The 23,453-nt window shown below is 42.8% G+C and overlaps 1 protein-coding gene across 1 annotated transcript in view; it reads left to right on the top strand.

Annotated features, from left to right (window-relative positions):
- Positions 1-23,453, top strand: part of IDH3G (isocitrate dehydrogenase 3 (NAD(+)) gamma) — a 111,449-nt gene that overhangs the window by 25,846 nt on the left and 62,150 nt on the right. The window contains exon 6 of the mRNA XM_018573692.1: positions 2,650-2,747. Within this exon, the coding sequence (XP_018429194.1) occupies positions 2,650-2,747 (98 nt within the window). The remainder of the gene's footprint in view (positions 1-2,649; positions 2,748-23,453) is intronic.

Below are 23,453 nucleotides of genomic sequence, written 5' to 3'. Positions count from 1 at the left end.
TGTCATTCCACCCTCTCCGGCTTCTTGGCAAATCAGGAAGCCGTGCAGCGTGTAATTACTTGCTGCTCGGCTTCCTGATTGGCCAGAAAGCCAGCTCCTAGTGTAAAGACTCGTCACCCAGTGACGAGAAGCATGGGGACGGCTTCCCTGCTAATCCTACCACCCTATTTGACTCCCACCACCCTTTAGACCACAAACTGTGAGTCATCAGGAATCTACACCACCCGGCAGAGAAAATTCCCACCAAACAGAGGCCAAGACATAGGAATTCAAACACCTCAGGGGGCCCTTAAAACATGCGGGTATCCAGACTGGGCTTTTGTCAAAACGGAAAGAAGAGGAAAGAATGCCAAGAGTACCAGTGAGGGTGAAAAGCATGACAAACGGAAGAATTTGGTCATCCCATATGTAGCTGGGGTGTCTGAGAAACTAAGAAGGGTTTTTTAAAAAAACATCACATCCCTGTCTGCTTTAAACCCAGCAATACACTGAGGCAACAACTGGTTCACCCAAAAGACCCAACTGCATACACAACATTGTGTATGCAGTCCAGTGCAGTGAGGAGTGCTGAAAATTGTATGTCGGTGAAACAAAACAGCAGCTACACCAGCGTATGGCACAGCATAGAAGAGCCAAACCTTCTGGTCAGGATTCGGCAGTGTACCTACACCTAAAGGAAAAAGGTCACTCCTTTTGAAGGCAGTCAAGTACGCATCCTAGACAGGGAGGAGGACTGGTTTAAAAGAGGTGTGAAAGAGGCTATTTATGTAAAAATGGAGAAGCCAAGCTTGAATAGAGGTAGGGGGATGAGACATCTATTGTCTGCCACATACAATGCTCTTTTAACATCGCTCTCTGTGCAGGTCAATAACAGATTATGTGGATTGGAGCGACATTCACCATATTTATTCCCAGATAATTTTTTGTACATGTCATTCTGAATTGAGAAAGCTGATCGGATGTCCAGTGAAATGTCTTCAAGAAAAAAAAAAAAATTACAGCAAGTCCAGTAGCCTTGACTGATTTTTTTTACAGATATTCTCTGTAAAGGCAGAGCTGTTTGGTGATCATTTTACAATGAATAACAGGGAGGGGGAGAGCTGTTTAAAGCCTAATTACCATCCAACCCTGGTGTCTGACTGATTTTCCTGTGGAGAAAATTTTTAAGCTTAAGGCCTAATAAAATGTTGATTTATAAAAAACCCAGGAAAGCCTAAAATGTGAGTCATGAAAATGTGCACATGTATACATAATCACTGCACCTCTTCATTACCACAATAAATGTGGATCACTTGCAAAGGTGGAAATTTACTTTAAAGTGTTATTAAAAGTCTATTTTTTTTTTATAGTGGGACACTTTGAGCCTAGAATATTGCACCTTTTCACAATATTCTAATTTTCTGAGATTGTGGATTTGGGGTTTTCATGAGCTGTAAGCCATAATCATCACAATTATGACAAATCACGTCTTGAACTATCTTGCTTTGCATGTAATGAGTCTGTCTCATATATTAGTTTCACCTTTTAAGTTGCATTAGGGAAATAAATTAACTTTTGTACGATATTCTAATAGAGTTTCACCTGTATATCTACTGCTAGCAAGCAGTAGATGTATGCAACAACATTTTATACAAATTTTGCAAATGGGTAATACCTTGCCTGTGTCTGCGCCGCTCGATCCCGGCTGTAGAGCACAGCTTCCTGAACGACCGTGCAGGATGAAGTGTGTAAGGGCGCATGCTCAGTCTATATCACTTGTGGGGGGAGGAAGAGAGACTTGATGTCAATGAATGCACACACGGCCAGGAGCATGCACGCCAGACAGACTCCATGGGACACGGGAAGAAAGAGGATCGGAGAGCGGCACCAGCGCTTGAAGGAGTGTTGGAAGTGAGTGGAAGGAAGATGTTGGCATCAAGAGGCAACACATAAGGTAAGTACTTAAAGCAGCATTGATGGGGGAAGAGACTTTTAATGTGTTTTTTATTTAAAAAAAAAATGTCTTCTCTCTATAGTTTGGACTCATGTCTTTTTTTTTCAACCGGACTATGTGAGACTATGTAATGTAGCTCATTTGTATATCACTCAGCTGTAGATCCTCAAATCTCTGAATTCCTGCTGACGCTGTCCTTCTGAAGGACACACAGAAACCATGGGGAACAAAAGTAGCCACCCTCCAAAAAGGACAGTGTCAACACAAATTCACTGATGATTTGAGCATCTACAGCCAAGTGATTCACAAATAAGGTACATAGTCAATAGGTTAGGTACTTAAATGCATTTTTAAGAATTAACTCCTGGGTTCTGCTTTATTTGCTTCTAATCAACTTGTTTGTGTCTTAGGCTAATCGCATACTAATTATCATTTATGTGATCATTATTTTATAAGTAGGGGAGATGAATCTCGTTCCAAGTTGTTAAATTCTTAGCTCCGATGCATTTGATGGCTGTTTGGCCTTAAGCTGCAGCAATACTAATCACTGTTTATTTTTAAAACTACATAAATAAGTGGATGCGTTGCCCATAGCAACCAAAGCTTCCAGTTACTAATGCATTTTGGCACTTATTTGATTGCTCTGATCAACGCAACCACTTCTCTTCTTGAGTATCTATATATCAGTCTAGCATCTCTGCTCTCTGTGGTTTTAGCCCCCACCTGCAAAGTATGGAGGAAGACACACAGTAACAATGATCCCAGGGGATGGCATTGGACCAGAACTCATGCTGCATGTAAAAGAAGTTTTTAGGTAAGCAATTGTCTGCATAGAATCTTAATAAACATGGGAACCATCTGTTTTTGGTAAATATACACCAGATGTAGGCAACCTCTGCACTCCATTTGATGCAGAACTACAAGTCTCATTAGGCATTGTGAGACCCTGACAGCCACAGACATGACTTGCAGAGGCATAATGGGATTTGTAGTTTTATCACAACTGGAGTGCAGAGGTTGCCTCCCCCTGATCTACCCTTTCAAAAGTATGTCCACAAACTGAATTGTAGAAATGCTGAAGGCAGTATGGAGAACTGGAGTTAGTGCTGTGCAATTGTGTTTTCTAGCTGACCAAGCATGCCAAATATTTTTCAGAATTTGTTGATTACAAACCTGCGTAAATGTTTGCATTGTGCTAATTACTGTTCACATAAACACAACTTGAGCTTAAGATTTAAAGTAAATCTTATGCTAGTCTCTAAAATCTCATCCATGCTTTAACATGTTAATGTTATTTCAAAAGTCCTCTTCAATTGTCTTTGTTGGTGTCACGCTCTCCTAGTTGAAGAAGCCAGATCCAAGGTAAGTGTGTGTGTGTGTGTGTATATGTATGTATGTATGTATATACTCTATATTACCAAAATTATTGGGATGCTTGCCTTTACATGCACATGAAATTTAATGGCATCCCAGTCGGTAGGGTTCAATATTGAGTTGGCCCACCCTTTGCCGCTATAACAGCGTCAACTCTTTGGGAAGGCGTCCACAAGGTTTAGGAGTGTGTCTATGAGAATGTTTGACCATTCTTCCACAGGCACATTTTGTGAGGTCAGGTATTGATGTTGGACGAGAAGGCCTGGCTCACAGTCTCCGCTCTAATTCATCCCAAATGTGTTCTATCGGGTTGAGGTCAGGACTCTGTGCAGGCCAGTCAAGTTCTTCCACCCCAAACTCGCTCATAAATGTTTTTATGGACCTTGCTTTGTGCAGTGGTGCGCAGTCATGTTGGAACAGGAAGGGGCCATCCCCAAACTGTTCCCACAAAGTTGGGAGCATGAAATTGTCCAAAATGTTTTGGTGTGCTGATGCCTTAAGAGTTCCCTTCACTGGAACTAAGGTGACAAGCCCAACCCCTGGAAAACAACCCCACACCATAATCCTCCCTCCACCAAACTTTACACTTGGCACATTACAATCAGGCAAGTACCGTTCTCCTAGCAACTGCCAAACCCAGACACATCCCCATCGGATTGCCATACAGAGAAGCGTGATTCGTCAATCGGAGAACATGTCTTCACTTCTCTAGAGTCCAGTAGCGGCGTCGTTTACACCACTGCATCCAACGCTTTGCATTGCACTTGGTGATGTAAGGCTTGGATGCAGCTGCTCGGTCATGGAAACCCATTCCATGAAGCTCTCTACGCACTGTTGTTGTGCCAATCTGAAGGCCACACGAAGTTTGGAGGTCTGTAGCTATTGACTCTGCAGACAGTTGGCAACTTCTGCTCACTGTGCACTTTAGCATGCGCTGACCCCGCTCTGTCATTTTACGTTGGCTACCACTTCGTGGCTGAGTTGCTGTTGTTCCCTGTTGCTTCCACTTTGTTACAATACCACTAACAGTTGACCGCGGAATATGTAGCAGCAAGGAAATTTCATGAACACCTGAATCCAATGATTTGGAGGGTGTCCCAATACTTTTGGTGGCTGCCACGGACGCTGGGAGGATTGGGAAGAGAAGGGTTTGTTAAACTTACCGCCCTTGTCGGAGGGCGGGGGGGGGGCAAAAAAAAAAGTAGGCCCAGGCTTCCGGCGCTGATCCTTCTTGCGCGCCTGGGGGAGGAAGGTACTCTTACCCCCCTGTCAGATCCTTAATGATCTCATCCAAGGTGGAACCAAACAGACGGTCCCCAGTATGAGAGAGTTTTTTTTTTTTTTTTCGGTAATTTTTCCTTAATATAGTAAAAAATAAAAAACGCAGTAGTGATTAAATACCACCAAAAGAAAGCTCTATGTGTCCCTAAAAAATGGTATAAAATTGATTTCAGTAAGGCGTTGCATGACGGAATAAATGTCAGTCAAAGTACCGCAGCGCTGAATAATGAAAAATGGCCTGGATGGGAAGGGGGTTTAACACCACGGACTTCAAGTGGTTAACAAACTGTTGATTAACTGCAAGGGATGACTGTGAATAGACTATAACTGTACTCATGGATCCTTCCCAAAAGAAATAACAGACCCACATCATTAATGGCTGATCATAATTTTCTCCAGTCCTTTTGAAGATGTCATGGGCAGAGTTTTCACTATATCATACATTATATTGATTCCTGCTATATGTTAAGGTTTACCTTTTATTTACCACACTGTAGTAGACTCTCTATTGCTTCTCCAGCAGACATTTCATTGTTTAAAAATGTTATTTCCCTTTTAGGAGAGCATATAAGACAGAAGCCCCTCTCGCTAGGTCAGAAAACTTGTCACCAGGTCTTTGATTGAAAGGAAGTCCTTCTGTCATCCAGTCTTTATTTTTTATTTTCCCTCTCGCTGGAGAAGAAACGTCACAGGAACCTAGGTGGTGGAGACTCTGATCTCTCATATGCTAGCTTGTCCTCTGATCTCTCCCACCTTTTATCCTCTTCCTCTGCTGCACTTGTTTGAATCTGCACCCCAGACTGCTCCTCTGCACAGGTAGGGGGTCTAGTTTCCTGTCCTCCATCAGTTCTCATTGAGGGCCAGACGCAGAAGTGGTTCACCCCCTCGATCGTTGCTGCAAAGAAAAAGAGAAGGGTGTTGAGGGTTTCTTTTTGGTAAGATCAGTTCTTCAACTAAATTTCCTCATGGCAACCTTGAATTTATCAGTTGGCTAATTACATGTCTCCAGCATAGAGTAAACAGAAGTTTTTGCATCTCATTAGCAATAAGCATATTTTCCAAAACGGCAGGACAAGCCCTGTCCCCTCTTTGCCACGTTTGGTACCTGTAGTACCTTTTCTTGATGGTTCTCACAAGTTCTGCTGTGGGAGAATTTTTGAGTCATCTAGAAGTGGGATGATTAATATAGGGTGGTTGATCAACCGAGATAAATAAAATTTGGTTACCTCACAAGTTGTACACATTCTGGGCTATATACTTGGATTCCCAAGCCTAGCAATTTTCTTAGGTGACAGGCTCTGCAGAGTGATGCTCATGTTACAGATAAACCAACCTGTGACACTGAGTGATCATGCCCGCCTTGAGCCAAATATATTCCTTTTATCCCAGCCATTCATGGGGTATGTCTGCACTAAAAGCCTCTCTAGTCCTTCCCCTTGAAATACAGATTTGTTAGACAAATTGCTATTTTCTGTGTTCCTTCCATAATAAATCTTTGATAATTATTTATAGGTTTAGATAACAAAATATATATTTTATGTTCTAATATACGTCTCAATGTCCATGTACTGTAAGTGTAACATGTTTTCAAATTTTTCTTAGAGGCATATTTCAGAACTCTTTCTAGTACAAGTTTTAGATAAAGGGTAATTCCACTTTCCCAGGCGAATTTGGAAAAATTAAATTATCTTTGCCAATCTGCCATGTTCCCCCAACTGCTCCCTGACTAATGAGAAGCTCTTCTTGCTGCACTGTTGTGTACAGTGACTGGGTCATACAGCAGAAGCCACACAGGGGAAGGAGTCTTTGTTCAGCAGTGAGAGGGGGAAGGGGAAGATTAGTGAGGATAGTTCATTTTTTTCCAAATTCACCTGGGAAAATTATATTACCCTTTAAACTTGAACTCCAAGCATATATAAAATACACAAATGAATGCAACTCAGTATTGATCAATACATCCAGGACAGCACAGGAGAGAGAGGATCTGCACACCTTCAAACAGAAAATGCATCCTCCACAATTAAAATAAAAGGGGCCTTCGCTCCCAACCACTTCAGATATTAACTTAACTGTCACTCGGATCTCAGCATGTACAGAGCTGTTACTAAATGCTTTTTCTCAGAAGCATTTAATGACAGCTCTTATTAGATTAGAGTGACAGTTGACCCAGTATATGTTGGGATTAGCTGTCACTAATAGCCACAGATAAGGTAGTGAGAATGACTAATAGTTTAATAGACCCCCTAATGTCACCCTAAAGAGAACCTGTCATCTCAAATATGCGATCCCATGTGATGGCAATGAAGTTATAAAAATAAAAAGTTAAATAAAATAAAAAATAAGCCACAAACAGTTTAGTTTCCCAACCGCGCAAACACGCGACTACTAACCCAAACACAAGTTGGGTGCACCAACGTATCAAAACGATGATTGCGCTACACATGTCAGATATCACCGCGAGCGTCAATGAGTGAGAGCAATAATTTTCCTGCCGATATTCGTGGCTAACTCTAAACTGATGACCGGGCTTATTATTTATTTTAAATAAAAGTTTGGCTATTTTATTGGAGTTTTACAATTCATATTATTTTAAATCCATAAAACAAATTTAAATGTATAATATACAATTATTTAAAAAAAATATAAAATAAAGGTGGGAGAAGTAATTTTTTATTTCGGCTTGACAAATTCTGCTGCAGGATTTGTGTTGTGGTGCCATTCATTTAAATGGCACCCCAAACGTGCCTCCCACCCACAGTGTGATCGCCCACACTGAAACGTACAGTACTGCAATGCCGTGCGTTCCAGTGTGGTGCGATGGCAAAAAATGCGCATACCGTTTTATTCTGAAATAAACTTTGTAACAATCCATTTGTGTATTTCATTTTAAATAATAGATGGTATTTCATTTTTTTTCTTTAACCAATTAATCAAAAAAATTATCAGCCAACTGATTTATGAAGATAATCGTTAGTTGCAGCCCTAATGTGTTATTGCCTGCAACAATGTTTCAGAATAGAAACGTGTAGCTTAACGTTTCTGTTCTGAAACATTTAGCAAAAAGCCAGTACACATCAGGATTTAGCAATCCCGATCTGTACCAGCTGTCAAACAGTGACAGCAACTACGGTAGATACCACACTGCTATCACTGTCAGACATCCAGTTCCTAAAAGGGATCGGGTGTCTGTTGTCCATATATGGTAAATGATGTCACTGGAGATCCCTGCTGATCGGATCAGGTAAGGAGAGAGCTGCTGCGCATGTCCATATATTCGTGGACGCGCAGCAGCTCTCAAGAATCACTGTCAGTCATCAGTGGGGAGGATCCCGTCAGAATGCCTTCTCATTGCGGCGCTTAGCCCCGCCCACCACCTTAAATAAGGTTTTACAGCCTTACTGTGCATTTTGGCTAATTAGAGTAAATTACATTATTTACTTATTTAGCCTAAGGAATGCATTGATAAAAAAAAGATAGAACCCCATAGTTCTCCTTTTAACTTTTTCATTAACGGATGCCTCAATACTGAGGCATCTATTAATGAATGGTAACTGCTGATTCTCAGCAGTTACCGGCATCACAGAGCCCCAAATAGTTGCTCGTGTATGTGAGCAGTCGTTTGGTCACTTAGTGACAGTGTACGTCTCCTGTCACTATGGGGTTAATGAATGTTCATTAACTCATGCAGGTGTTGGACTTCTGATTGCACTGGGGTTAAGCTTCAGGCTAAAGCTGTCCATACAGCTTACAATTATCTGCAGATTTTCTGTGGTCAGATAAAAAAGATGGAACAGATTCCTCCATTTACACTTAACTGTGTGGATGGAGTAATCACCACCTGGGCCAAGCTTCAATATCTTGCTAGTCGGCCCCGCTGGCTCCCAAAATACCCGAACAGTCTGATTGGATGAAGGCATTGTTCAGGTGTTTTGAGAGCCAGCGGGGGGGCGACTAGCAAGATACTGAAGCTTGGCCCAGGTGGTGATTACTCCATCCACACAGTTAAGTGTAAATGGAGGAATCTGTTGCACTTTTTCCATCTGACCAGAGAAAATCTGCAGAAAATCTATAGCTGCATGGCCAAGCGCTGAGTAGCTGTTCTGCAGCACTTTGTTTCGCTGCAGCAGTTTCACTTAACGCTTCGGTGCTAAGAAAAATTGTGATAATATTTTTGATATCATTTTCCAACAAATATTTGGTGTGCTCGTCCACCAAAACATTACATTGTAGGTTCCCACACTGAATTGATTTCCTCCATCAGGGTTCAGGCACCTTTCTCTAGTGCTACCAGGTGTGTCCACAGTTAAAATGTCCTCACCTCCCTCACATTCACCGCTCTGCATTGACATTCAATTCTGCTGTGAGTGCTCAGCTCTGACTTGCAGCGTAGCATTCAGCCGTGGTTTGCTAATTCAGCACTCGCAGCAACAGAGCAACTGAATACGCCTCTTGTTTTTGTGACTCCTATTTGGCTTTCTATTCCACCTAAGACCTTGGGTCATGCCCAGGTCCAAGGGCTGGAGCAGTACCTCTTGATGGTTCCAGTGCCTACTATGAGCAGTGGTTACTGTGTTCGACCTTGGTCGTCTTCTATCCTCATGAATTCCTCCACTGGATAGCCATATTACACATTAGTAATCTGTTAGGAGACCAGTGACTAGGTTATACCTATGATATGTGATGATTCTAATTGCTGACAACATAGGCCTCGCCTGCATACACATTTTTTGTTGAGTCTCTCTTAGATGAATACACTAATAATATATTTTCTGCAGTGTGCTCTTTCTCTATGTATTATTTACATACACAACATTGAAGTCAGTTCACTTATACATATATCACTTTGTCTACATTCATGTTGTATGGTGTGCTCATGAACAGGCACATGATGTGGCAACAAGACATCTATCTGCTAAGGTTCAGCTAGGTTACATCTTTGCTCAGACCCCACAGGAAGTTTGCCATCTGGGAGTCTGTATATGGGATATTTCTAGCTGCTTGGTGGCTTAGGCCTCATATACACAAGTTGCTTAATGAGTGTCTGAGTTTTTTTTCTTCTTTGTGTACACCTTAGCACTGACTCTGTATTTTGCCATATGTTTGATCACTATCTTTTCATTTACATGCACAACACGGGGTAATTTTCTATTATATGTATGTATGTACTATTTTGAGGAGTGTGTACATGGTATAGATGGCTCAGAGGTCAGACCTGCTGGGGGCTGTTGGGGCTTGGCTAAATTCAGGGGTGTTATTCTTATCGCCCAATGCCCGGGACATGCAATTCCATTGTCTTTTTTTTTTTTAATTATTACTACATTTTACTACATTTAGCCCTGCTTGGGGCTAAACGTATAGCAGGGGAAGCCACAACTCGTATTGTACAAATGATGTTGGGTGGCGGTACAACCACCTAGTTACCCCGTTCTTCTGGGGGACCCGGAACCATGGCAAATTTACATCAGGATGTAGAGCTGGGAGTAGAGCGGAGGACGTCCCTTCGCTGCTCTGCTTCGTGATAACAGTGAGACCGGAACGCACTACCTGCAGCCTTCCTGTCTTAGCTGTCAAAGGAGATAGAGCACAATGATCTCCTGTATTGGAGGTGACAGGTTCCATAAAGAGAGCTTGTCACATCCAAATGTTATCCCATAAGGCAGTGGTGCCCACAATTTTTCTTCTTGAGATTTACTTTTCAAATAACGAGCTCAATGAGATCTACCAACGAAAAAACACCTGCATTCAGGGGCCGGAGGGGGCGTGGCAGTACATTGAAGTCAATGGTACCGCAGCCACGCCCCCTGCCCGCAGTGCAATTGCCCGCACCCGGAAAGAAGGGACATCAGTGCCTGCGTTCCAGTCCAGAGCGATCTGCAAAAATGCTGGAACGCAGGGAGCCGTCCGGCTTGCATTCCGGTGCGTTCTAGAGGCTGAACACTCTGGAACGCAAACTTTGTGGAGTGAACCAGCCCTCTCTCTTGGCTGTCTCTTCTCTCTCCTTGTGCTCTCTGACCACACTGACCAATGAAAAGTGCTTCTTAGCACGGTTAAAAGCAGGATTTTGTTAAAATATTTTTTTTTATCAGGACAATTCATTGTCATGAGGGACAAGTAGATTGGGCCCCCACCAGAGGCCGACTGACGACACATGAGGCCCCCGGGCAACACAAGATTATGGGGCCCCCTTGTGCTCCGCCCATATACAAGCCCCTCCCACACGTCCCACCTGCATAGACATTCTTGTGTCACAGAAATTTTTTCTCTACATTATTTTTCAAATGAATTGCTGGGGAACTGGTAGGAGAATTTCAAAATCTAGACCAATATAGGCAATTTGGAAAGTGAGCTAAATGGCAGACCTCAGACCAGAACCAATACATGGCAGAACTCAGGCCGGAACCAATACACGGCAGACTTCAGACCAGAGCCAATACACGGCAGAACTCAGGCCGGAACCAATACACGGCAGACTTCATATCAGATCCAATACACGGCAGAACTCGGATTAGAACCAATACAAGACAGACCTCAGACCAGAAACAATACACTGCAGACCTCAGACCAGAAACAATACACGGCAGACTGGGCAGTTAGAATGACACATACATAGCAACATCTCCAGGATCAGCCATCACACACAGTCTGATCCCCGTGGGATGTCACCCGCACACACGCGTTAATGGGCAGCTCCTTCCATGCCAGCACACATGCTCACCTTTTAGCAGGTGGGTGCAGCTGTGTTAAAGCGGTGACAGTAGTGTCTGTTGGATCCGGGAGGCAGGGGACACTCCCCCTGCCACTTTAACACAGCCGCATCTACTAGTTTGACTGCGGCTCGGCCGAAAACAGCAAAGAGATGGCGCACACAGCTGCCTCTCCTTCAGTGGCGACTCTAGGAACAATATATGGGGGGGCACATAAGATACCACAGTCAAATCGGGGGGGCACTAATCATCTTCATTGCATGTCGCAACCGCTGGGCGCCGACAGCTGATTTAATTGCGGATGGCATCTGCGCCCCGCGGTTGCGACCTGTAGTCCAACCCCGCCCACAATCCTGAATACCACAACCGCTGGGCGCCGATGCCATCCGCAATTAAATCGGCTCTCGGTGCCCAGCAGCCAGTGTGAGCTCTCAGGTGGGCTGTGCGGGCTCTCACCAGGGGTCCAGAGAGTTTCACGGGTGCATGTGGGTGCAACAGAAGCGGCTGCTTAATTAAGCTCTCAGGTGGCCAATGCGGACTGCCAGGTGGTCAGTGTGGGCTCTCTGTTGGTTAGTGTGGAATCTCTGCTGGTCTCTGTGGTGGCCAGTGGGGGCTCCCTGATAACTAGAGGGGGCTCTGTGGTAGCTCCCAGGTGGGTAGTGGGTAGGGAATTCCGCAGTGCACTGTATAATGTATTATTGCTGGGATTTGTAGTCCTTTATACAGCGCAATGCAGAATACCACCAGCTATAGAGGAGTACCACAAAACCCAGCAATGGGGGGTCGCAGGCCGATGACGTAGGACGCTGACGCAGCGTTGCCCGTCCACGAGCCTCGCCTTGTAATGCAAAGGAGAAGCAACGACCTTACCAGCTCTCTCTGACGAACTTTCCTCGCCCGTAGCGCAAAGCTCTCGGCAGCCACCTGCACCAGATACAGGATACCGGACACCAGCGAATTGGGATTAAGTCCCATCACAGCCTGACACTAAGCCTACCAGACCTCGGAAGCCCCCGGTAGTATCAACCCAGTGGATGGGGGGGAAGAAAAAGACACAGCAGCCGCAGCCACCACCACAGACGATAACAGCCACCATGAGACGGAGCTCCTCAACGAAAATCGGATCGTATTTCACAGGTACCAGGGCTAGACTGTCGGTGGAAGGGGGTAGCAGGCTGGAACCTGCATCTTATACATCTATGGGTGGCCATAAACGGGACAGTATACAGGGTAATCCAGTACAGTTATGTCCTAGATACCCATGACCACACACAGGCTAAAATACTCCCCAATACGCCCCCCGAGGAGTCCCCTAGAAGGAGAACGGAGGCCCAGAGGGATTGGAGGCAGAGCACAGGTAATCCTAAGTTTGCCTGTTTTCAGGCACAAGAGGAGGGCAACAGCTTGACTTTGGAGAATGCCTGCGCTCTCTCCCAAACAAAGATGATATGGAGGGCTATATCGCCAGACTGGAAGCCACCTATAAGGAGGAACTGAAAGATATAAAAACAGACATTTCCCATATAGGAGAGTGCGTAAATGGACTGGAGGAAAATATGGATATCTGTATCTCCAGACTGGAAATACAACAACAAACTATTAATGCTCACTCAGAGTCGATGAGGGACATGATGTATAAAGTAGATAACATCGAAAATAGAAGTAAACGTAATAACATACGATTACGAGGTATTCCCGAGTCGGTCGAGACACATGCCCTCTTCCAAACAGTAAAGGCCATATCGAACGTTATCCTGGGGAAAACCCCAGAATCTGAATTAATTATTGATGGAGTCTACAGAGTACCTGGTTATCTCAAAAGAGAACCCATAAGAACCAGAGATGTAATATGGCGTCTTCATTATTACACTGAGAGAGAAGCCATCCTAATATCAGCTAGAACTAAGAAATCAATAACATGATACAGTAACTATCTTCCCTGACCTCTCAAGACAAACATTGATGCTCAGAAGAGCCTTGAAGCCTTTATTAGAGATCTTACAGGAAAAGGAGATACGATATAGATGGGGGTTCCCCTTCCGGTTGATGGCAAACAAAAATGGAAGAACAGCAATGCCTGAGGACCTGATGGGATATCTGAACACCCTGGATCTACCACAAATAAAACTGACAGACTGGCCATTTGAATTAAATAGGAAGGAACATCAACAAACGAATGGGGTCGACAGCAGTAAAGACTCGGGGAGCATATAAGCTATGAAGGGAGAGGAAAGTGGGAGAGCCTTGATGTTTGTTAGAGTTTGAGGTGAGACGGGACACCATAGACAAAAAATAAATATAAATACACCGTTTAGAATAAAGTTTTTCTTTTTAAGCTTAAGGTCTAGATAAATAATGGGGAGCGGGGTCTAGGCTTGTGGGGGGACGAGGATTGAGTGTTCTTCTACTTTAATGGTTGTAATAATCCACCCAATGCTTATAGAGTTCAACTGCGGATCTAATGGCACAACCCACACGGATGAGGAAGTGGTTCAGGATGGGAATGCTACTATGACCCTCTTATGGGAGGCGAGGGGGCGTAGCTTCCTCAGACATCATACACTACAAACTAATAATACCCCCTGTATTACTGGCATACAGTGGCAGGTAAGAGCGGACCGCACAATATTATGTTCATAAGTGGTCCTCTTAGGAAGGTATCTAATAGTTGGTAAGTTGTGGAACATGTATATAGGAACACGGTTTTGTCAACAGTAAGCAGTACTCTTCACTTCAGAGTAATACAGGTTAAGCCTATGAGTTATTTGGGAATTATAGGCATAGCAATCAGATATTGACACGGTAGTACAGAAATATGACAGCAGGTGGCATTGATCTTCTGGCTCTGAGCAATACAGGCTGACCATACGAGTTACGTGAGAATCAGGCATAGCAATCTGATACTGGCAATGTAATACATGAATGTGGCAGTGCTCTTATGTCTTCAGAGCAATACAGGCTAAGTCTATTGTTACTTGCGGTTTCAGTGGAAGCTGTCAGCTGTGCAGAGTGACGTGATCCTGGGTCGGCCTGAACTAGGCGAGAGTCCTTGTAAATGTCTTACATACAAGAATTTAGTAAATGTTTGTATGAAGTAAGTATGAAGGGTGAAATGAGGATTAGAAAGGGACAGTACGTAGTAGTTAGGATGTTGAGACTGGGTTTTTATTGGGTTGAATAGGTCTGATACAAACTACAACGGGGAATATACAACTAAGTAATGATTAGGTTAACATTGGCTACATACAATGTCAGGGGATTTAATGTACCAGAAAAACGCTCACAGATTTTATATCATTTTCACAAACAAAGAAGGGATATATTATGTTTTCAGGAAACCCATTTCAAGAAAGAGGCTATTCCTGATATAAGGAATAAATACTACACAAAATGGTATCACAGCACAGACCCCCAAAAAAAAGCAAGGGGGGGTCTCGGCAATTCATAAAATGCACAAATTAATGTAATAGATACAGTAATAGACATAAAAGGGAGATATGTGTTTATGAAATTTTCTTATCATAACCAATTGTTTTCACTGTTGAATATGTATACCCCGAATAAGGGGCAGCATAAGTTTTGCATGGGGATATTGAGTAGATTTGAGCAATTTGGGGTGGGAATAAAGTTGGTGATGGGAGACATGAATTTAATTTTCGATACTAATTTAGACACCACGGGTAAACCTCATTTCACGAGAGGCTTTAAAAAGACTTAGAAATAAAATGGATCACATGGGGTTGGTAGATGGTTGGCGTATGTTATACCCCATAAAAAGAGACTTTACATACTGTAGAATGTGCTCTGATTTGGGGGTGCCTTAAATTACTGATGAACAACTGAATCTTAAATAAGTGTTGGGTTTATTTACAAATAGGGATATACATACATTCTCAATACAATGAAGGGAATTTGAAAGGGGAATTGGGGATAGGAATTGAGGTTAAGGCTCCTACAGCTAGCTACACCATTCTCTCTCTCTCATTCACACAAGCCATGGGTTTTTCTCTGTTCTTCGGACACGCCTCTCCAGCAGGTCTCAGCGAATCACATTCTTGATTGCAGAGTTCAGAAAGACTTGTCTTGTCCAAAGGTCTTGCTGGTCAGCTAGGTTAGTGTCACACAGGAAGAAGGTTCCATCATATGCCCCTGCCCCCATCCCAGCATATATGCCTTGCTGACACAGATGAGGGCAGTAAATACCAGCAGGGGGTCGGGCTTGCCCCAGGACATGACAGTCCAGCAGATCTCCTTTGATCAGTGTCCAGCCCCAAGAACCCTTTGATGGTCTTCATTTGCATATCAAACAGCAACGGGCAGCTCACGATATTAAGGAACCTTTCCATCAAAGATGTATCATAGATGTCAATTATTTTAGCTTCCAACACATACTATTCCTCGGTACACAAGTCATATAGCCGTATAGATCATATATGAATGCATCAGTGGATATTGGATTTTCAACCAGAGATCGAGGTAGGCCCGATACCATGGTCAGACCATGCCCCAGTGTCTCTGACTTTAGAAACAGACAATAGAAACAGAGATACGGAACATGGAGACTAAATGATAATCTACTGAAAGACATAGTCTGCCAAGAAGAGGTGATACATACAATAAATAACTTCATAAAAGACCACCAAAATGACACCACTCCAATCCCCATACAGTGGGAGACCCTAAAATGTGTAGTCAGAGGTATTTTAGTCAAACACGGTTCCAGACTGAAGAAAGAGAGGGCAAGAAAGCTGAAGGGACTCTTTCAGAAACTACACGACTTGGAGGCCATTAATAAGTTAAAAGTGACATCAAAATATGCTAATCAACTAAATGAGGTTAGAAGAGACATACGTATTGTCCTGTACCAGCAAACATTAATTGCCAGACATAGATATAAAAAACAATATTACGAAGAAGGAGATAAATGTGGAAAGTCATTGGCAAGGAAAATTCATCCAAGGGCCCCCAATAATAACATAACACGAATTAAAGATAGAACTGGGAAAATTCAGTATTCTCCATCCTCGATAGTAGACACCTTTTGGAAAGTTTTATGCCTCCCTATATTCAATACGAGGGAAATACGCAGATATGCCACCTGAGATTTATATAAGTAAAATAAGGGAGTATATAAAAGAGGCTAATGTGCCAGGGCTCGACATGGAGGACCGAGAAAAGCTGAATTTGCCAATTTCAGAAAAAGAGATAAAAGAGGCAATTGCATCACTGAAGGTTAACAAAGCGCCAGGGCCCGATGGATACACGGCCCGCTTCTATAAACAATTTGAGGAACAATTGAGACCATTTTTCACGAAAGTATGTAACTTAGCCACAGAGGCCTGCCCTTTTCCCTCTCAGACTCTGGAAGCGCACATATCTGTGCTCCCCAAGCCAGGGAAAGATCTAACAGCATGCGGACACTATCACCCAATTTCCCTTATTAATTTAGACCTGAAATTTATATGCAATGGTGCTGGCCTCTAGGCTAAAAAAGGTCTTACCTAAAATTATACATATGGACCAAACAGGCTTTGTTCAAGGGCGGGAGGCTAGAGATAGTACTACCAAGGTGATTAATCTAATAGCACTTGCACAGAGGGGGAAAAAAACATTTTGTCTCCTGTCAGTTGATGCAGAAAAGGCATTCGACAGAGTAAACTGGCATTTCCTCAGAGAATCTCTCCTACATACGGGATTGGGGGAGTCTTTTGTATCTAAGGGGATGGCATTATATACAACTCCCTCAGCAAAGGTAAGGGTAAATGGGATCCTGTCAGATCCCTTCCCTATATTAAATGGTACCCATCAGGGCTGCCCTTTATCACCACTATTATATGTTATTGTGATGGAACAATTAGCCGCTACAATTAGACACAATCCCTCAATGGAGGGGATGGGGTGCCCTTCACAACAACATAAAATGGCTTTGTACGCAGATGACCTACTCTTATTTATAACCTCACCAGTAGTATCAATACCCAATATACTTAAGGAATTGAAGAAATACGGGGACTTGAGTAATTCTCATATAAATGTACCGAAGTTAGAATTTTTGAACATCTCATTAACTGATAAAGTCCAATCTTGGATCAAGGAGAATTATTTATTTAGATGGCAGCCTGACTATATTGGGTACCTGGGCATCAATATACCTAAAGATCTTAATACTCTTTACCACATTAATTTCCGAGATTGGGTAGATAAAATCTTTACCCATTTCTCTAAATGGAACTGTCTACGTCTGTCTTGGTTGGGCAGGGTAAATGTTCTAAAAATGGACATACTGCCCAAAGTCCTGTACAGGTTTCAGACAGTCCCTATATCATTACCTAATCTCTTTTTTTCAAAAACTTAAAACGACAGCCATGAAATTCGTATGGGCTAATAAAGCCCCATGGATCAGTGCAAAAGTACTAATGAGACCAAAACATTGAGGAGGATTGGGTATCCCGGATTTTGCATTATATCATAAGGCAGTCTTAACATCAAGTATCCTTGATTGGATACATAATAGTAGAAATAAAGGGGGGGTAACAATAGAGACAGACATCTCTCCTATACCTCTGAGGAATATCCCATGGCTGACAACAGAGTATAGACCACGTTGGTCTACCCTGCCATTTTTATTACAAGCTTGGGACAGAACCTTGGAAAAATATAACCTATCCTCCAGACCCGGGCCACTGACTCCCATAGCGGGAAATCCACAATTCTCACCGGGTGTGCGGGTGAGTTCCCTCCTTGATCTCGAGAGTACTTCACCTATACAGTTATGGCAACTCCTAGAGAATGGAAAAGAAGAACTGAAAAAAAGAGCTGAGACCAGAGAGGCAAACTAATGGGAAATCTTGTTTTTTGGCAACACAACTGTTAGACTATATAAGACATCTTAGAATAGGTAACACCTTGAATAGGCCATTTACATCTTTTGAGAAATTTATGTATACAGGACACACCTATTGCACACTCTCTAGCAGTAGTTTATGGGTTACTGAGGGAGGAGAATGCTAAAGGACATACAAAGTATATGAAGAGGTGGGAACAAGACTTGAGAAAAGAGCTATCAGAGAAGAATGGGGAAGAATATTTGCCATGGTACATTGTTCTGTCACCTCTTCATTTTATCAGGAAAAAAACTATAAAGTATTGTCCAGGTGGTATAGATGTCCAGAAGGAACCACTCATTCAATTCCAGAAATATCCGACAGATGTTGGAGATGTCTGGTTGAGGGAACGTACCTGCACATCTGGTGGAGTTGCCCTAGAATACAGCCGTTTTGGGAGTCAGTGGTCGAGGCATACCGCGCGATTGATTTCTCGAATACCGAAAGCGACCCACTAATTGCGCTACTAACACTGATTCCTGGCCCCATAAAAAAGATAAAAAATTATATTTTAAAATTCACAATGGCGGCAGCCAGAGTAAGTGTATCACGATGCTGGAAATCCACGGAACCACCTTCATTGGAGAGTTGGGGGAAAATAATGGACTAAATAAGATACATGGAAGAATTAAGTGCAAGGGATGCAGATAGGAAAGATAAATATGATAAGATATGGGAGAAATGGGAAGTATATAGACAGGCAGAGGTCTCTACGACATAGATAATCCCCATAGATGCACATAACGGCAGACTTAATCATACATTGATAGACTTTAAAGCATTAGACCTGTTTGTATGGTAGTTTGTGAAAGTATGATGGGTACTGGGGGAGGGGGGTTAGGAACAACACTTAGGGAGGAAAAGGGTTAAGGTTTGAGATAGTAGGTTACACAGTGAGGGGCATAATATATAATACATTCACAACAGGAAAATGGACTAACAGTTTTTTTTTTTAACACAAGAACACAAGTATTCGGGTATGGAGGTGGGGGATCTCACAGTCATATAGACACTATAGTTTGGACTATTTAGTCATACACAAAATAGAGTGAGGAAGACACGAAGAAAGTAGGGAAGGGAAAGGGGATATCTGGACAAGGTTGAGGACTCAACACTAAAATAGTTTCACACAAACACACTGGGAAAGTTCCCCCACCCCTCTAAATGACGGTAGGAGTGGTAGTGGATTGACTGGGAGAGTAGAATTGTGGCTAAGGGGATAAATGTTATGGGGAAAGCATGAGTAACCATATGTATAGATAAGAATGAAAGGGAATGCAATTGAATGGATTATGTTAATCAAGATATGCTATCCTTACTAGATACACACATAGAGTACATCTTTTATCTACATTTATGAAATGTGCAAATGTGAATGGTATTATTGTGAATGTATCAATGCGTAATAATAATAAAAATATATTAAACTAAAAAAAAAAAACCAGCAATGATATATTACACAGCGCAATGCAGAATACCACAAGCTATATAGCAATACAACAAATCCCAGCAATACATTATACATACAGTGTATAATGTATTGATGGGATCTGTAGTCCTCTATAGCTGTGGGGGGAAAGTGCAGGCTTACCTGAGCAGTCTTCCAGCAACTTGCTTCTGTCGACGGCTGTCATCCCCCCACGCCTGCTCCTCCTTACTACTTCTCCCTGTGTCGATTGTGGATGTGGGCGGGCAGTGAGGCGGGGTGGAGGTGCGGCATGTGAAGCGTGGATGCGGGTCTGGCAGCGGCGAGCTTGAGGCGAGGAGGAGGTGCGGCGTGTGTGGAGCCGTGAACAGGGCCAAACTAATTGAAAGACAACTTTTTCAATCATCGATTTATAATTGACTTAGTCGATTAGTTGTTGTTGCAGCCCTACTGGGATGCGGAACTGATCTATATTACATCACTTCCGCATTCTTGTGTCGCTCTCTGCTTCATCAGCTTCTTCAGGAGGGTCCTAGGTCTCCATAAAGAGGACCTGTCACATATTTTGCTATCACATAGGGGGGTTTCTTAGCCCCCTATGTGATAGCAATAAAGTTAAGTGAAAAAAAATAGGAAAAAAAAAACCAAGTTCCCCCCCAAAAAATGTAAAGTTACAAATAAAGAATTAAAAAAACTATTTAAAAAAAAAGTCCCCCCCATACATACACGCATGCAAACAGGCGTAGGGTGCGCATACGACGATTGCGCCTATTACGCCCCACATGTTACATATCGCCGCGAACGTCGGAATGAGAGCAATAATTCTAGGGCTATCAATCGCTGATAACACTAACCTGATGCGCGGTAAAAGCTTTTAAAGAGTCGCCTATGGTCAATTTTGGGTATGGTAGTTTTTTGCGATTTCGCGGGTGCGCGCAATTTTAAAGCTTGACATGTTTGGTGTCTATTTACCCGACGTGACCCCGTCTTTTATATTTTACCAAAAATATGGGTAATAATCATTGTTTCCCAATATAAGGGGGAAAAAACTTTTTTCCCAAAAAATTTTCAATAATTTTTCCTTAATATAGTAAAAAATAAAAACCACCAGTGGTGATTAAATACCACCACGCGAAAGCTCTATCTGTCCCCACAAAATAGTATAAAATTAATTTCAGTACAGCGTTGCATGACGGAATAAATGTCAGCCAAAGTACCGCAGCTCTGAATACGGAAAAATGGCCTGGCCAGGAAGGGGGTCTAAACACCTGGTCTTGAAGTGGTTAATACTCACCTGATCCCTGGATCCACCGACAAGCTGGTGCGCTGCGTGCAGCTTCTGAGAAGATACGCTATTAGTGTAGCCAGGAAGCTGGCTGCGTATTTTGCCTAGCTCCCACTATGCTATTAGCGTATCTTCTCAGAAGCTGCACCCGACGCTTGCCGGTGTATCCAGGGATCAGGTGAGTGTGTGTGTAATATGTATGTATATGGCATATTGTGGTGACATTTTTTTCCCCATAGCAGTCCCAGTCATTTGTAAATAGATGCCATTGAAATTGAAGTAGTTGTGTGTCAGTATAAATTCAGTGAGTTTGGTAATGGTATCACTATCATATTTGTGTCTGACATTATGGGAGGAAAGGAATTTGGTACAGGCCTCAATACCATCTTTATGGGGGATGTTACTGTACAAAGATTCCACATCCATGGTGACAAGTATAGTATTAGCAGGTAGGTTAGTGATTTGGCTCAGTTTGTTCAGAAAATCTGTGGTGTCTTGTATAAAACTCCCAGTGTTGATAACTAGGGGCTTTAGAATGTTTTCAATTAAGCCAGATATTTGTTCTGTAATTGTTTCCATACCTGTAATAATGGGTTTCCTGGCTTGTGGATTTTGGGCAGCATGTGGAAGGTCCACATGTTAGGATTGGAAGGTAACAGATTAAGTAATCCTTGCTGTATGTGTTTTGGGAAGGATTTGATAAGTTTAGTAAGTTCTTCCGTATATTCCCTGGTGGGGTCCTGGTCCAGTTGTTTGTAGTAGTTGTTATCAGACAATTGTCAGTTTCCTTCTGCAATGTAGTCAGGGGCGGACTGGGCCGGGGGGCAGGGTGGCAATTGCCCCCTGGGCCTCTCTGAAGCCACCTCATACGGTAAGTGGCAGAACTACCAGTGGCGCAGCAGTCATGCACGTGCACAGCCCTGACAAGGCATCCCTCCACTACCAGTGTGCTTTACATTTCCTAAACCGATAAATACATTCAAACTACTGTTACATAGACGGCAAAAGTGACAGACAGGGGCGGGGAGAAGCCGGGGGAGAGGCAGAGCGTGAGGGGGGCCAAGTCGCTGCACCATGGGCCTCTGGGTTGTACTTGCCCCCTGGGCTAAAAGTTGCCAGTCAGCCCCTGAATGTAGTCCTGGGTGTTCATGATAACTATTGATCCACCCTTGTCAGCTGGTTTGATGATGGTGTTTTTATCATTTCATAAAGTTATTTAAGGCTTTTCTTTCTGCAGGTAGGAGGTTGTCTGTAGTTTTTTTCTGTTGTGTGGTAACAAGGGATGCTACTCTCGTGCGGAAGCTTTCAATGTAATTGTCCAAATGGATGTTTTACGTCCTGTTGCAGGTGTAAAGCCTACGTTCTTTTTTTCTGCTGTCCAGGCTGAATGTGGTGTTATCTTTTGTCAAAGAAAAATTCCTTAAGCCTCAGTCTTCTAAAGAATTCTTCCAAGTCTGAGTATAATTGTATGTGGTCCAGTTTGGTGCTTGGACAAAATGTAAGCCCCTTGGATAGGACTGCTGTTTCCTGTATTGTGAGGTGATGATTTGAGAGGTTGACAATCTCAGTATTGTCTGTGCAGAATTTATACTGACACACAACTACTTCAATTTCAATTACCACATCTATTTACAAATGACAGGGACTGCTATGGGGACAAAAATGTCACCACAATATACCAATCTCTTCATGGCTGACCTATAAAACAGATTCCTAGCCACTCACCCTCATAAACCATTCATATATTATCGTTATATTGACAATATTTTCGTAATATGGACAGAAGGAGAAGAAAGCCTTTTAAACTTCCATGAATCATTTAATTCATTCCATCCATCAAACTCAAAATGAATTTCTCAGAACACAGTGTGTTTTTTCTGGATTGTGCCATAACTGTCAGCAATGGCTCACTCTGTTCTTCTTCTGTGTACAGAAAACCCACAGACAGGTACAGCTACCTCCCATAATTCCAGCTTCCATCCTAATCACACTAAACAGGGTGTCATCTACAGCCAAGCAATCCAATACCACCGCATTTGCTCTGACACTGAGGACAGAGACAAACACCTGAGGACAGAGACAAACACTTGAGCGCACTGGCTGATGCATTTCGGCGAAAGGGCTATAGTGAAAATACTATTTCTAAAAAAATTAAATCTGCCCTAAGAACACCACAAGAAAGACTCCTACAGTACAAAGAGAAGAAAAACCCAACCAGGACCCCTCTTGTAGTTACCTACAACCTAACTCTAGAGGTAATATGCAAAATTATCAAAGATCTACAGCCAGTACTCTCAGAAGACACCATACTCAAATAAATATTCCCTCAGCCCCCAATAGTGACTTTCAAGCAACCACTGAACCTGAGAAGAAGATTGGTACGCAGTAACTGACCCCAGAACAGGCACTTACACAGAATGGCACAGTACAATGCAACAAACCCTGCTGCAAACTTTGCCAACATATATGTGACAGGAATACAGCGAGTCACAATAACAAAGCGTACACCATTAAGGGGTCATACTCATGCACATCTGCTAACGTGGTGTACATGATCAGTGTTCAG

This window comes from Nanorana parkeri, unplaced genomic scaffold (genome assembly GCF_000935625.1).
Source record: "Nanorana parkeri isolate BGI_ZX_2015 unplaced genomic scaffold, ASM93562v1 scaffold2490, whole genome shotgun sequence".
Classification (NCBI taxonomy): Eukaryota; Metazoa; Chordata; class Amphibia; order Anura; family Dicroglossidae; genus Nanorana; species Nanorana parkeri.
Note: the sequence above shows the minus strand (reverse complement) of the source record. Positions and strands in the feature narration are given on the sequence as shown.